The sequence below is a fragment of the Epinephelus moara genome, chromosome 21 (genome assembly GCF_006386435.1).
Source record: "Epinephelus moara isolate mb chromosome 21, YSFRI_EMoa_1.0, whole genome shotgun sequence".
In the NCBI taxonomy this organism is placed as follows: Eukaryota; Metazoa; Chordata; class Actinopteri; order Perciformes; family Serranidae; genus Epinephelus; species Epinephelus moara.
Window position 1 is genome coordinate 34,546,520 of NC_065526.1, and position 15,590 is coordinate 34,562,109.

General features: G+C 41.1%; 1 protein-coding gene across 3 annotated transcripts in view; it reads left to right on the top strand.

The window, feature by feature from the left end:
• Nucleotides 1–11,452, top strand: part of brinp2 (bone morphogenetic protein/retinoic acid inducible neural-specific 2) — a 347,460-nt gene extending 336,008 nt beyond the window's left edge. For all 3 annotated transcript variants that reach the window (XM_050033564.1, XM_050033563.1, XM_050033565.1), the window contains 2 exons: nucleotides 6,509–6,815; nucleotides 8,959–11,452. In XM_050033564.1, the coding sequence (XP_049889521.1) occupies nucleotides 6,509–6,815; nucleotides 8,959–9,780 (1,129 nt within the window). In that variant the 3' untranslated portion in view covers nucleotides 9,781–11,452. The remainder of the gene's footprint in view (nucleotides 1–6,508; nucleotides 6,816–8,958) is intronic.
• Nucleotides 11,453–15,590: the final 4,138 nt, after the last annotated feature.

Consider the following 15,590-nt stretch of genomic DNA (forward strand, 5'->3'; position numbering starts at 1 on the left):
GCTTGATCAAACCTTTTCTAACATGACTGACAACAGTGAATATGTATAATACGTGCTTGGATCGGATTGGTATCGGTATCGGCCAAAACTCAAGGCTGTAATATCGGTATCGGATCGGAAGTGAAAAAGCTGGATCGGGACATCCCTAAATACAGTACTTGCCAAGCATTTGCCAATGCAAAGTCAATGAGGGTCTTGTCATGGTGGTCACAAAAATTAAGTGTATGGGAAGGCTGGTGGGATGGGGTGGTGTATGGGTCAAACAAACATGGACTTTTAACCAGGAGACTGCTGTTTGTGTCCTGTGTAAGCAAAAGTCAATATGCAAGTTATGTAACTTTAGGGACTTTGTGTAATGAAAAAAAGTACTTTACGTAGATACTTTATGTAAGTACACAGAGTATGTAAGTTTACCTCAGTTACGTCCAGTACGTACTTATTTTAACTAAAACCACAATCCTCCCTAAATCCCTGCACCTAACCAAACTGCAGCCGTTTCACAATGTTAACCATGTGATCACGCATTTGAAACGCAGATGTTGACTTTGCTTTGGCATGTTGCCAGCATATCATTTTATGCACACTTCATGCACGCAACCGTGTAATTTGTTGTTAAGACACCATGTCCAGTTAACATATTCCTTTGTAACTGTGTTATCATTTCCTACTATAGCTCTTACTTTTGGGCTCGCTACATAACAAGCACAGAGACTCTTCTCTCAGCGAAGAACAAGAGCATCAGATGTTTCACCAAGTACCCAAAACAACATACCTTTATGTTCAAGAGATAAAGCCCTCTAGTGGCTGTAGTAATTGTGACAGGAAAAGAGGAGGAAGTCAGGTGACATGATAGAGCAGCAAAGTCTGACTTAATCACAGGAGGTTCTTTCCTGCCTCCTGGTTTTTACACATGATGGCAGTTGTCCTTTAAACTGTAAGTCTTTATTATTGTAACCATGATGATGAAGAAGGTCCCCTAACCTTAGTGAAGTAGTCATCTATGCTTCCTAAATCTAGCCAAGTTGCTTTTGTGCCTAAATCTATGTGTTGTTAATTCAAAACTATTTCATTTTCATCACAAATTTGTTAAAGTTTTGTAAATTATGTTCTGCTGACAGGGGCATCAAAACAGAACACACCTCTATGTGTAATTCAGGGATCATGGACAAAAAACATTATTTGTTGTTTAATTCAGAGAACTTGGAACAAGCACATTACTTTCTACATTGGCACTGAATGTTGGCACTGGATGTTAATTGTGAGCTGCAGAATCGTCCAATATATATGTAACTCCAGGGGATAGTGGGAAATGTGTTTTAATGCACAAATGTGGAGGTGTTTGGAAACATACCTCACTGCCACTGCAGCTGAACTGACAAAGAAACGAGCACCACTTGTTGAAAACACCACCTCCTAATAATCTGACAGGCTAACTGACTCCCTTTACCTGAGTGAATTCTACACCTGTGCTTGACTTCTGAGCAAAGTACCCCTGCAAGCTTCACTCAGCTGTCATTACGTGGCAATGTTGTTGCTGTGCCGAAGGCAAAAAAAAAAAAAAAAATGAAGACAAGCTTGTGAAACGCAGGTGTAAAGAGAGGGAAGGGAAGCTGAGTAAGAGAGATGTGAGAAAACGCAGGAGGAATAAAGAGACAGGGGAAGGAAAGAAAGTAAGAGAAGGCTGGAGATGGAAGAGAGATGTGATGGCGTGATGGAGACCTAGAGAGAGCGAAAGAGAAAGTGTGAGAGAGATGAAGGGTCGAGTTACCGGTGGTGAGAGCCTTTGTGTGGTAAGGTACGCGGCATTCTGGCATGCTGTAATCAAGTCCTCTCCCGGGCCGACAGCTCGGCACTTGTTTACAGAGGACTTTAATTTCCCTGACAGTCCTTTTCCTCTACCCATCACTCCACACACACACACACACACACACCCCTCACACTCTGTCTCACTCTCTGTCTGTATTTCTCGTGCTCAGTCACCTTTGTGTTCCCTTGCTCTCCCTCTCTCTGTCTCACCCCTGTCACTCAGAGTCTTCACCCCCTTCATACTGGCAACAACAAGTTATCAGGGGCTGCTCAGCTGCAAAAGCTCCATATTTTCTTCCGCACAGATCCATTTGTTTTATCATCATTCATTTTTGTCTATTTACATAGGCCTGAGGGGAAGGAATTGCTGGAGCATTTGGGCAATGTTGTGTGTGATTTCCTGAACTTAGCCCGGGGATAGAATCTCTGCAGAGCCAATTTTCAGTCTGAACGTCGCTGCTGTTACCGCACCAAAGTGGATGGTAATTTATGTATGTCTGCATTTTCATCTCCACTGCAGTCATACCAAACACCCACCATTCTATAAGAAAAGGGTGTCAAATAACCATAGATAAACAATCCAATTTTTAAGTAATATGGAAGGAGCAGACTGTGAATTATTTTTTCACCTATGGAAAATGGGATGCATATGAGGTAAACAGCTGTGTAGTTTAGGGAAATCCTCATTTAAGGCTCTTAGTCAAGATTTTTCATTAAAAAAAAAATGCCCCCTTAAAGTCTAGTTTTAAGAGGTTACGCCTCTGTGAAGATTTTAAAAGAGGGAAGGATAAGAGCATAGAAGGAACATGTGGGGTGTAAAATAGGGGAAGGGAATCACCCCTCACTACCAAAAACACAAACATTAACACTTAACAGTAAGGCGCAGAAAATTCACACCGTAAACCCCAATTTGCTCACTCAACTTAAACATTTTTTGGAAACAGCTTGCACTCAAAACTTTTAGTTTAGTACAATACAGTAACATAACATTTTTAAGTACACCATACACAAAATAATGTGTCACATGGCCCTAATCTGACAGGAATTTTATGTCAGACTAACATAACTTTTTTTTGGTGTTCTTCGTTGAGTATTTAATTCTATGTCCTATGAACATAACAACGCTGAGTAACCATTTTTAACAGCCATTTTTAGTTTCATTGAACCATAAAAATATATGTTAAGTGCACAGTGATAGTGTTGTTAATTGCTCTTAAACTAATTAAGCTAATGCCAGGTTCACACTACATGATATCAGCCCAATTGCAGCCCGCAGCATTGTACGGTGTTGGCTTTGATTGTGAACAACAAAGAGTGTCGTATAAAATAATCCATCGTTTCATCTCGTGTAGTGTGTCAAAGTAGATGACAACTGATGCTGCTTCTGTGATGTCTCACGACGTCCCAACAGAAAGTCTAGCATGTTTGATTTTCTTTTTGTCGTTCACGACTTCTTCCGTCACAGCCGTCACTTTGACCAATAGAAACAGAGAGCAATCTGCTGCAATAGACAACTGTATGGCATCGGCGCACCAGCCTTTTTGATATTTCCTCTAGGGATGTTACCACGACAGAGTAAAAGGGAAAAATTTGGGCATGAAACAGCAGAGGCACTTTAACAACCAGGTGAGTAGTGCCATTGCAAAAAATGTTATTACTTCAAAATGGAGAAAGATATAAAGGAATAAAATTTTAAAATAGTGGCGGGGCTTTTACTGACCTCAACTGCAGAGGGTACCAGCTTCATTTGAAACAGACTACATTACTTTATTTAATATTTTCCTCTGTATTTTTCTTCTTTTACTTTTAATCTGCTCCCTTTTGCCTTATTAAAGTTAATGCATCAAGTCGTCATTTCAAACTCAACATATTATGTATCTGTTTAAAATTAAAAGCCCCTTATAATTACGATTGAGAGAATCCCTTCATTTTCTAAACAGGCTTTTATTGTGAAACATTTGCAGGAACTTGTTTTGGAAGATTCAGTGACTTGCATTGGTTGCATACAGTGCTTCAAATGTGCCATGTAGTGGTGCTTTTTACATTATTTCAATAACATTTCAGCGGTGACATGAACAGACACAGAGACTGAAATAACATTAATAATAATAAAAATAGGTCAACTATAACCAGATGACATCATGCGTGTTGTGAAAGATGACCAGAGGTGAATGGTGGTGGACCAACGTGTAGTCTGTCATGTCTGTCGGCCAATTCACGGTACAGTTTTATGACTCCACAATCACCTAATCTGACATAGTGACTGTCGAAATGGACGGAAATGTTGTGCAGTGTCAACTCGGCATAAAGGAGGAATAAAGGAGGAATTAAACTATGGAAGATTTAAGAGGAACAAAAGTTAGACACAAAAAAATGAACAGAAATTAAATTAAATATAGCACATATAGTTATTGTATGCGGGGATGCTATGTTTATGCCAAAATAAAAAACAGTCAACTGTCCAATCACAGCTTGGAGGCGGAACCATGGGCTTTCAACACTAAATGAGCATTGTGCCAAGAACATCCTGTTGAGTGTCTGTACAGCTTCTGCTTCTTGCAGACCAGTCCATTCTTTAAAAGTGCAGACAGTAAATCACAAATGTAACTACATGTACAGCCAATAGCAGTGTCCCTCTGACTGGCTACCCAACAGGAAACAGTTTCAAAGGCTGTCTGTCATGGCTCAGGGTTCCAACCCCAAGCTGTGATTCATAAACTTTGAAATATATTTGTGCACACAATGAGGACTGTGGATTTTGTCCCTTCACTTACATTGCATCGCTTGCTTGCTTTCACAACCATCATTAAAAGCAACAACTGTTTCATGTGGGTACCTTACTGTTGTTTTGATACTGACTTCAAAAATTGTGAACCTGTCTTTTAAACAACAGATCCGCATTTTATTTTATGTAACTGTCTGTGTACAGATTAAACAAGCAAGACACAGTATGTTAATTAGTGGACTTTAGAGGTGATGGTAAGCATATATTTTAAGAGAGGACAGACTCAGCATAGCTGTTTACTCCTGCTTCTAGCCTTTATAATAAGCTGAGCTGCTTGCTCCCCGCTCCAGACATGACATTTGTATTGATCTTTTCATCTGACTTTGAGAAAGTAAGGAAACTATTACTTTAAGTTACGCTGCACAGGTTGTTGTCAACTTACAACAATACTTAATCTTTCAAACTCTGGCAGATGATGATGTCACCATCTGTCTTCACTGTCAGAGCTTTCAACTCCTCGGGCGCTAGGCTGCCCTGACGTTCCCATTCTTAACCTGGACTATAAAGTTCTGATTGGTCGTTCCATCCGTGAAAGCAAGTGTCAATGAAACAACACCAAACTTGTTTGTATGGCTGAAAGAATCTGAGATGAAGGAAGCAATTTAGAGGAAATATTAGTGGTTTTCCCCCTCAAAAATAATTATTTTTTTCTCCGAAAAAATTCAAACTTTATTCTTGAAATATCATGTCACTTTTCCTTGTAATACTACAAATATGTGACAATCTGCCATTGTAGTTATGAGGTCAACCTATTATTTAGTATTGAAATTTTTCTATGTGACCAGTACTGTCTTGGTGATAGTTCGGGGTGATTGGGAAAATTAGCTGTTTAAGTAACATACGAACAACAAGCTGGCTACCAATAGTTGAACTCTGATGCAGTGATGCACAGGTGTACTCCAGGACACTGTCGTTTTTCCAACTGACTTTAGATGAAACCAGGCCCACCTGTGCATGCCAAAAGGATGCTGCCAAATATCAAGTTCTGATGATTGGCTGCCATCCTACTGCCGCAAGAAGTGCTTGCTGCGGAACACAATGCCCTGTGCAAGGGTACAGCTCGAGTTCAATAGTGGCTTTGAACACCCCTCTTTCCAAGAAACACTGAAGAACTCTGGCCCCTTCCCATCACTCTCCTTACAGACAGGACTTTCAATGAGGGTTTTGATGCACCTCCACCTCCTTTATGTAACTATGTGTCTTGTTTATACATTATGTCTCCCCTGTGTTTATCTGTTTTTACTAACAGTACCAAGCTGAATTGGAGTGGCTGTAGCCGTTAAAGGGAATTTTTTCAACCAGCTCTGTCATTGCAGTGTGTGCAGATGAATAGTGTTTGGCTTCCCTTTCGTTGGAAGCACCTGGAGCTCCTTGCTCATTTACCTGTGGACGTGCTCTGTGATGACACAGAGCTGGTTGAAAATGTGTATATTGCTTTTTTCTGTAGCTGTCATTTTTCGCAGAGACTGACCTGCAGTCACAGGACTTCCCCCACCGGATCAGCAAACTTTCTGGGTGAGGCAGGGGTACAGCGAGTACATCTGTGGTTAGGCTGGCTAGCTAGCAGCAGTCTCTTTCAAAGGCCCTGCCTAGCAGTAGGCTGGCAGACAAACACCAGGCATTGACGCCTGGCAGTCCGCTTTCATCATGGCGAAGTGAGACTGGTTTCATCTAAAGTAGGTTGGAAAAACAATAGACGCCTACAGGACGCTGTAACAACCCAGTCACACTCATCGGCGATGCTGGGTGTGGTCAGAAGTGAAACAGACTTAAATCTCTCGACCAAACAGGGATGTAAGACACCGATTTTCAGCTTGGAGATAAATTGCTCTTTACACAGTAAGCTACTTTCTATGTTGGAATATGCAGTACTGTATACACAACTACACTAATGTGTGTTTTCTTTCCCCTCTGCAGGCCCGTTGGGTTTTGGTTGCGCAGAGCTCAGTCTCTGCTCTACTGCAATGAGCATGGAGTGCTGGGCTCCTTCTCTGAGGAGGTGAGGAGCTGCAGCTGCCCTGGTGAGCAGCCCACCTGCCAGGGAGTCATTCCGTGCATTGTGGGCACCTCCTCCACCTCATGCTCCTCCTGCGCTACTGATAATGCGACCCGCTGCGGAGCCTGTCACCACGGCAACGTCCTCCATCTGGGTTCCTGCAGGCCGAGCATCGCTGCATCTCTGGACCACTATCTGAACTTTGACTTGGACATGCCTGATGCTGAGGTTCTCAAACTTCCTAATATTTGTTTACCACTGGTTCTCAAATTTTTGTGGAGCAAATAACTGAGTATTTCTGACTACACGAAAGAGCATGACAAAATGAAAGGACACATCTATAGTGGTTTCAGCCCCAATAATTATCAACAGTGCGTAAATGTTAGTATTGTAGTTCTACGTGGATGCTACAGTGCTGCAAAATGCTGCATCTCTTACAGAAACAATAATGAATTATGGCAGTATAAGTTGCCCATATAAGTTGACCGTATTTAATAATCTATTTTATTAATTCTCCCTGTCTCAGACTTAGAACATAATTGACATGCAAGGGTACACACACAAGTTAATAATAAAAGCAATGTCTTCTGCAGTGTCAGAAGAGAAGCTTCCTCCAGAGACAGGGGGTAGCAAAGAAATATTTAAGGGATTTAATAAATTCCATTACTGAATCTTCTTTTCAGTGTGATAATTAATGCATTGTATAATCAATTATCCTTTGATATAACGCAGGGCCGAAAAAAATGTAAATACAGGTTTCATGCTGTTAACAAAACAAACTTGATAAAATACAATATATATATATATTTATATATAATATAAAAGTAAGTATTTTTCTATAACATTGATAAGATGTCAGTTTACGTTTCATGAGAAGTACTACCTAGCCAGTAAGAAAAAAGTTGCGAAACATCCTTTAGCTGTCTAATAAATACAGTCGGTAGACAGTCATAGTAAGGGAGCATGGTGAGGACAGAGTCCGTGGGGAGGACACAGTCCTTCACCCCCAGCCTATAAATGCTGGGAAAGTGCAGTGTAATAGACAAGCATGTTTTAGTGATTTCCATGCCTGTTTCAAGACAGTATAGCAGAACTAACATTACTCAAAACCATTAGCCTGTTTTGATGATGTGCTATAATGATATCAAGCAGGAACTACAGGTCCTTGGAGGCTCACAGCTGTAACACTGCTTGGATAAAGCGTTCTTTTTTTAAACCAGTGTGGTGGCAAAACAGCTATTTAATGAACAGTTCAAAGAAAAAGTCTTCACACGCCGGCTGTCTTTCTTGAGTTTTAATAAGCAGTCATGAATGGAGTCACACACAACCGCATGAACGGTCAGTCAGTGAGTGCGTGCCTAGATGTTCTTCAGCCATGCTATCTTTAAAGTTCCCATAACACATGCACATTGATAGTCTAAATATGTGGTGCCTTGACATTCCTAAGACCTCCTTCCTCCTTCCTCTTGAGACTAACAAGGACACTTGGTGTCTGAGCTTCCCTGGCTTGTAACCTTGGTGTCTCAGACAGCCCTGAAATCACCATCGCCAAACTCACCAGAATCCATTTATATAAACAGTAATTTTAGCTTGTATAGAGCCAGCATATTTTCACATCTAACTGAGTGATATATAAGGGTTAATAAGGATTTATTTCAGAGTTGAAACATATTTTAAAATGATGAACTGGTTTGTTTTATGATGATAAAATTACTGTTTATTTAAGTGGGGTCTGGTGGGTTTGACAATAGCAATTGTGGGGCTGTTTCTGGTTAAACAAAAATAGCCTACTCATTACAAAAATGTTTATCTCTGTTGTCAGACACTTAGAATAATAATCTGAGCCTGTCAGTGGCAAAAAAAGGCACTTTCAGTGGGAGTAAACTAACATTGTGAACATGCCTTGAGCCTGGCTGCTGCTCTCGCGCAATGCAGGACCAGTTTCAAAAAATATTTTCTCCATTAGTCAGAAAACAGACACAAAAACATAGGAAAAATAGAATTCAGGGTGAAAAATACCATTTAACTTGGGATTTTTTAGTTTATTTGACGTGTAGAAATCCAAACAGCAATTCTGTAGCACGGTAGCTTTGTTTTCCCCCTCGGTGTAAAAGGATGTGACTTTTTGAGAGTGTTCTCATGAATACCCACTGCATCTATGTCTAAGAAAGTAACCCTGATGATGTAACCAGTATCATGTTGTTAGCTTGGGTTTGGGGTCTCAGGATTTATAACAGAAAGCCTGTGTTACAAACCTGAAGGCATATACATAGATATATAGTTTGAGAACCAGTGTGTAAGTGATCTACCGTATTGTTATCTACCAGTAACAGTGAATGTAATCTCACAGTGTTTTTTATTTCCTCTTCAGGTCAGGTATCTGCTTCAGCGACTGGACAGCAGAATCGAGGTCCACGCTATTTACATCAGCAACGATGTCCGCCTGGGGAGTTGGTTCAATCCTGCCTGGAGGAAGAGAATGTTGCTGACACTCAAGAGTAACAAAAATAAGTCCAATCTCATCCACATGCTCATGGGCATTTCTTTCCAGATATGCTTGACTAAGAATTCAACACTGGAGCCTGTGCCTGCGATTTATGTGAATCCTTTTGGGGGAAGCCACTCAGAGAGCTGGTTCATGCCGGTGAACCAGCCTGACTTCCCTGACTGGGAGAGAACTCGACTGGACGCCGTCGTCACGGCACAGTGTTACAACTGGACACTGTCTCTGGGAAACACATGGAAGTCCTTCTTTGAAACAGTGCACATCTACCTGCGAAGCCGCATACTCACAGATGATCCAACGGTGAATGAAACTCTCTTCTATGAACCGCTGGACCTGGATGACCAGACATCCAACATGGGGTACATGAAGATCAACACACTGAAGGTGTTCGGATACAGCATGCACTTTGACCCTGAGGGCATCAAGGATCTGATCCTCCAACTGGACTACCCGTACACGCAGGGTACACAGGACGCCGCCTTTCTGATGTTGCTGGAGATGAGAGACCGGATTAACCGGCTGTCTCCGCCAGCACCGCAGCCCCTGGACCTGTTTTCTTGTCTGCTGCGCCACCGGCTCAAGCTGTCAGCTGGAGAGGTGGCACGCATCAAGGACTCTCTGCAGATCTTCAACTCCAAGCTTCCAAATGCTTCTCCTGAACCTGAGCTGGCCCAGCTGTGCAGCTAGCTAGCTCAGCACGCAAGTCAGGTTCAGGAGTGATGTTACGCATAGAGAGTGGAGTTGCTGCTAGACTGAGCAGAGGAGGTCCTACTGAGCTAGCGTCTTGGATCCAAATCCTCTGAACAACCAATTGTAAAGCCTGACTGCTGGGCTTTTCTCATGGTCACTCTTGGCTGGTTACCTGGTGTCACATTTTTACAGAAATTGCTACCAGAGCCCTTTGATGAACACTTGAGTCATGTTGGACTTTTGGGAGAACAGCTGATACTTGGACTGTCTTTCAGAGGCTCTACTGTACGAGCCTGGAGGCTTACTTTTGCTATTACTGCCCCGCTTTTGGCAAACTGTAGGACTGGACAAAGTTAAGAGACTCTCTTACTGCGACAGGTTTTGTGATGTGGAACCTCAGAGAGCCGATGTCATTAAGCATACCTAAGACATCTGCCTTGCAAAGATAAAGGCGGTTTTGATATGTAAAGAGGAACTCTTAAGGGGTCTTCAAAAATGAGTTACTGGAAGAGAAGATTTCCCCTTTTCTAACCCTATTTTCTTTGGCTACAGAACAATCTCGTGGGAAGGGAAAATGGGATAATATTATATACAGTATGTGGTGAATGAGTTGTTATGTTATGCTTAACAGTTTCAAATTTGATAATCCTGAACCCTGTTACTGTCTTTGAATATTTCTTTTTAATCCCTGCCTTCCATTTTATCTGGCATTTGAAAACTTGTAAGTATCTATGCTTAACATCCGAGTGAGAAGCCTGTTAGTGATGTTCTGTCCTTGGTGGTGTGTCTATACCAAAAGACGGTGAGCACATTGGCAAACTGAATGGCAAAATATTTTCAGTGTTGAGTTATTTTTTTTGAGCTGAAAAATCATACGGAATTCTTCTGATGTGGTAACAAAAAGGTCTGAGGATACAGCGCTGTAAATAACGCTCCATCTAACCCCAGATGTGGACAAAGTGCACATTGCTTTTTAGATAACTGAGTGCAAAGACCAAAAAAATGTTTATAACAAAACAAACTCATGCCTTATATGGAGAGTCAATGTTAAGATAAGAAGCACATTTAGTTTCTGTGTTTGATTTCCCAGCGGAGGCTGTATTGCTTTTTATATTTCAATATTTCTACCAAGACAGAACAAACAGACACATTCTCCAGAATACGTGGTAATGTAGCTTTTCCATGTAAATGCCAATCACACTTTCTGCAGTTACTTGTTTTGATTTGGTGTTGTGAAACTTTGAGTCACTATTCACAGTGCACACCAGTACTTGCATACTGTAATTGTTCTGCAAAATCCTTCTATCTCCAATTAGACGAACTCTGTGTAACTGACTGAACATGATTGATTTTATGGTTTTAAAAAGGTTTTCGATGGTTTAATTTAGTCTCAGGTCAATGAAAAGAGATTTTTTTTTTTTTGGTTGATGGTTTTTTTTTTTTTTTTTTAACATGTGGGTCCAATGTCAGCTGCCAGCGACTGGAGTTACAAGGTTTCTGCAGGGCAGTGATGGTCCTCTTGAGAGCTGCAAACTTACCAGGATGATACTTGATATGATTCTAGATTTACTTCACTAATTTCTCACTGAAAGTCAGAAAACCTTGTATGTCATTTTCAGCAGTTCTTCTGTGCTCAGCTTGCTTAAGTAAAAACAAAGTGGTTTATCTATCTGGGATCCTTTTCCTTGTTTGCTTTCAACTCTCACTGTTATAACATGTGTACTATAAAATAACACATTGATATATATTACACAACAGGTTGTCTTTGGTGTGTTGACGACTCCTATCCAGATTTTTTCCATTGTCCTCACCATGTGAGAACCCAGTGCAGACACAGAGACAGATTTGCTTAGAAAAAAAGTGCAGTGCAAATGTGCACAGGTGGTGGAAGAAGATGGTGTTGATACAACTGATGTTTCTCTAGAATATTGAGGGAAATGCAGCCAAATGCTCATCAAAAGGAAGAGTGCAGTTTCTAGCATGTAGTGACTTCACGGTTTATTAAACATTAAATTCAAATGCAAGTTTAATGAACCCAAAATCCCTTGCTGTTACAAAGTACTCAGATGCTGTGTTTAGTGACAATTATTACTTCATTAGTTTATATTTACAGGCCCATATTTTTATCTGTGTACATTTTTAAAACATTTTAAATGTTAACCAATAGACTGCAGTGCAGCTCTCAGGGCTGTAGAAACAATTTTGTGTGTTTATATACAAAGATCAGCCAAAACATTAAAAACACCGGCAGGTGGAGTGAACATTGATCATCCAACTCATTCTCATTCTGAAGTCGTCAAATACCCCCACTTTGTCAGTGATTTCAGCGTCAGATACCTACACCAAAAGCCACCTTTCACAGTGTTATGATACAACTCCAGTCGGCTCGACTGCACCTGTTGTGACAGTATGATACACAGTAAGCTTCATCAGTTAATAACATGGCCAGACGGCACCTGTTGAGGTGGAAAGCTGAAAAGTCCCTATAGGGTAGGCGACGGGGGTGGTGGATGGGTCCAACAAATCCCAAACTTTCACCCAGAAGGCTGGTTTTCCCTTCCTGTATTGTAGAGCCAAACCTTAATGTGTTTTTTCTAAACCTGACCACGTGCATGTGTTGCATGACGTAAATTGACATACCCCGGAACATCAACAACAAATGCAGGAGGATACCTAATGCATAATATGTAGACATGAATGGCACTGACCAAGGTGATATGTGATGAGTTGGGATGAGAATGGGTTGGATCATCTTGTTACAAAGCAATGCTCTGCATGTAAACCTTGGGTCCTGGCATTTCTGTGGATGTCACTTGATACACACCACCCACTCAAACACTATTACAGACCAAGTATTCCCTCCCCATGGCAACAGCACTTCCTGATATCAGTGCCCCAAGAACTGTTCAGGAATGGCCTGAGGAACGTGATAAGTTGCTCAAGTCATCGACCTGGCCTCGAAATTCCCCAGATCCCAATCTGATTGAGCATCTGTGAGAACCATGTGGTATGCCAGAGTTCCTGTGTCCGTGCCTCAACAGGTCAGAGGCCCCACCATGAATCAGACTAGGCTCTGACCTGTCGAGGCATGGACACAGGACCTCTTGGCCTCTTCTGTGGTGTCTGGCACCAAGGTGTTGGTGGCGAATCCTTTGAGTCCAGTGGGTTGCAACTTGGGGTTGTAACAAGATAATCAAAGTTATTTACTAGTGGTTTTGATGTTTTTGCTGATAGGTGTAGACCAATATTTCCTTTCAATAATAATTTTTGTCACATAATGGTGTGCAGTTCCTGAAAAAGATGACCCCAAGGGTGGCTTTAAATAATTTATTTAAAACCAAAAAAATCACAGCACTGACAAATGCAGAGATTGGACAGTCACTAAAAAGGTTCAAATAAAACAATTAAAATGGGCGACTTAAGATGGCTGAGAGAAATACTTATGTGTCCAAGTAAAATCCACAAAATTACCCGGAACGCCCTATTAAAAAAGCTGTCTTTTAAAGAGTCCCAGAGCGTCTCTCGGGCATGTAAAATTGTTCAGGAAGGGGAAACTTTTACTTGTTCTTCTTTAGGGGGGGTAGCATGGGGTAGGCCTTGTGTAGCTGTCCTGCAGGCACTCCTTTTGGCCTCCTGGCATTGCTCCTCCTTCGGACTGCTGCGGCTGCTGTGGAGGAGAAGAACGGGTCCTCAGTCACACACACTGGCTAGCCCAGCCTGATCACTTTCCTTTAATTATCTTAGAGTAGTCATTGACCAAGTGTCTGTCACTCTGTGTCCATGCGCTGGTTCGGTGCCTTGTCTCGGCCGTTTTCAGCTCCGTCTTAACCTGTACAGATCCTCTGTAGAGTTGCCTCTGCTCTGCAGCCCAACTCCATTTCGTGTGTGTGCAGTCCTCCCTTCTCGTCATGCTCTTGTGTCTGTCCCGCTTCCTGTTTTTCCGTATACCTGTGTCCAATCCCACTTAAAAGAGCACACTGACCTGCGTTGACCAATCATTAGTCTTGGGGAGTGTGGTCAGTTAATTGTTCCTCTCATCCTCAGTTCACAACAGGTCCATATACATGCATTATAAGAATAAACCCATAAAACCATGCAAAAAAAATTGTAAAAATATTTCATAAAATACAAATGTGACTAAAATATAAATAGTGATAAACACAGGCATACATTCAAAAATACAAATAATTAAAGCATGCAACCGGAATAACACAAAATCAAACTTATCAACTCAAAAGCACAGCATGCAAAGAAACATTAGAGGATGTGTCACTCTGACAATTTTTTTTCTCAGACAAATAACTACAACATGTCAACAAATTCAACTTTTAAGCAAATCTAGTTTGTTTTCCTGTCCTATCACATTTCAAACTTTTCTTAATCAGAAGGACGGTATTAACGTATCCCCATTTGCCTGTTTATTAGGTCTACCCGTAGTTAAAATAAATGCAGTCATTTCACAGGCTGTAGTTTGTGGTGCTGCTGAATTGTTTTGTGTTACACAGACCATAAAGTTCGATCAGCACCTTTCTTAAACATTGTAAACAAATACTGGACATTACAACCTTCATGAAGGTAGGATTTATTGCAGCACTGTTGTATTGCACTGCATTAGAATTATCTTGGTTGTAACTATTAACTGGCAGCTGTCACACTTCATACTCTACGAACAACAGAAAGACTATACAGTGTAAAGCAGGGAAATGGAAATATATTCTGAGGGTCAGTTGCTGAATTATTTTTTGAAAAGGGTGCCCACTGTATTGTCCTCATGCTTCCTCCAGGTGTTTGCATACTTTTTAAAAGCTCGGATTTTAAGGTTGCTCTTGGTTTGGGAAAATCATGGCAGAAACACAAAAAGACATGAGATGAGCCGTAGTAGAAATCCACCCAAAACATGCAATGGTGATATGCAGGTATGATCCCAAGCTTCTCTTCTGAGCCTATGGAAATTTCTCCAGCTCTAAAACACACAACAGAGTTCACTCACCAGCAGTATGTGACAGCAGGCAACAGTCAGTCATTTTCTTTGGTGTAATTACGATAATTTGGTGTAATAATAATCAGAATAAGGGTGGCAGCAGCAGCAACAGCAATTTTTGTATTATTAACAACATGATATATATTCATTTACTGCCAAAAGGGAAGAGGGGCAGTGGCTCAAGCATTTTAGCCACTGTCTGTGCATGTCTCCAATTTGAAGGATCTTGAATGCTGACTGTTTTTTGTTTTGGATTCTGTCTTGGCCACAAGCCCACTCAGACTTGCATTTGATTTTGACTCCACCACCAATTACTGCAGATCTTCTTGACCTGAAGTCGATGACAGAACTGCCCGGATTTGGAATCATCTCAGACTCAATGTAAGTGGTCTTGACTTTGGCAGCGCTTTAGATATTTTTGTGGTTTTGTGACTACTTTATATTTCTTTCCTTACTTCAACCTCCCCTGTTGCTTGTGTAAAGATCTGCACAATGTTTATAACACCTTTTCAGAGGAATAGAATTTTCCAAGCAAACCTGACCTTAATAAAGCCAACGGGATACTTAGAGGCTTACTTAGAGGCAACAGATTGTTTTTATTTTTAGCTTGATACCACCTAGTGTCAGTGGTGTTGCGTCGCACTGTCGCAATCACCAAATTGACCGTGGGGATCAGAGATAATTAATAAAATGTAGGCTGTAAAGCCACCAGTATACCTCTATATATATGTAGAATGAGAAGGTGTGTGGAGACTGTACTAAATAAATGAGTAAAGAGACCGAGCAACAATTATCAGATTTATCTGAAGAAAAAAACAAAACAAAC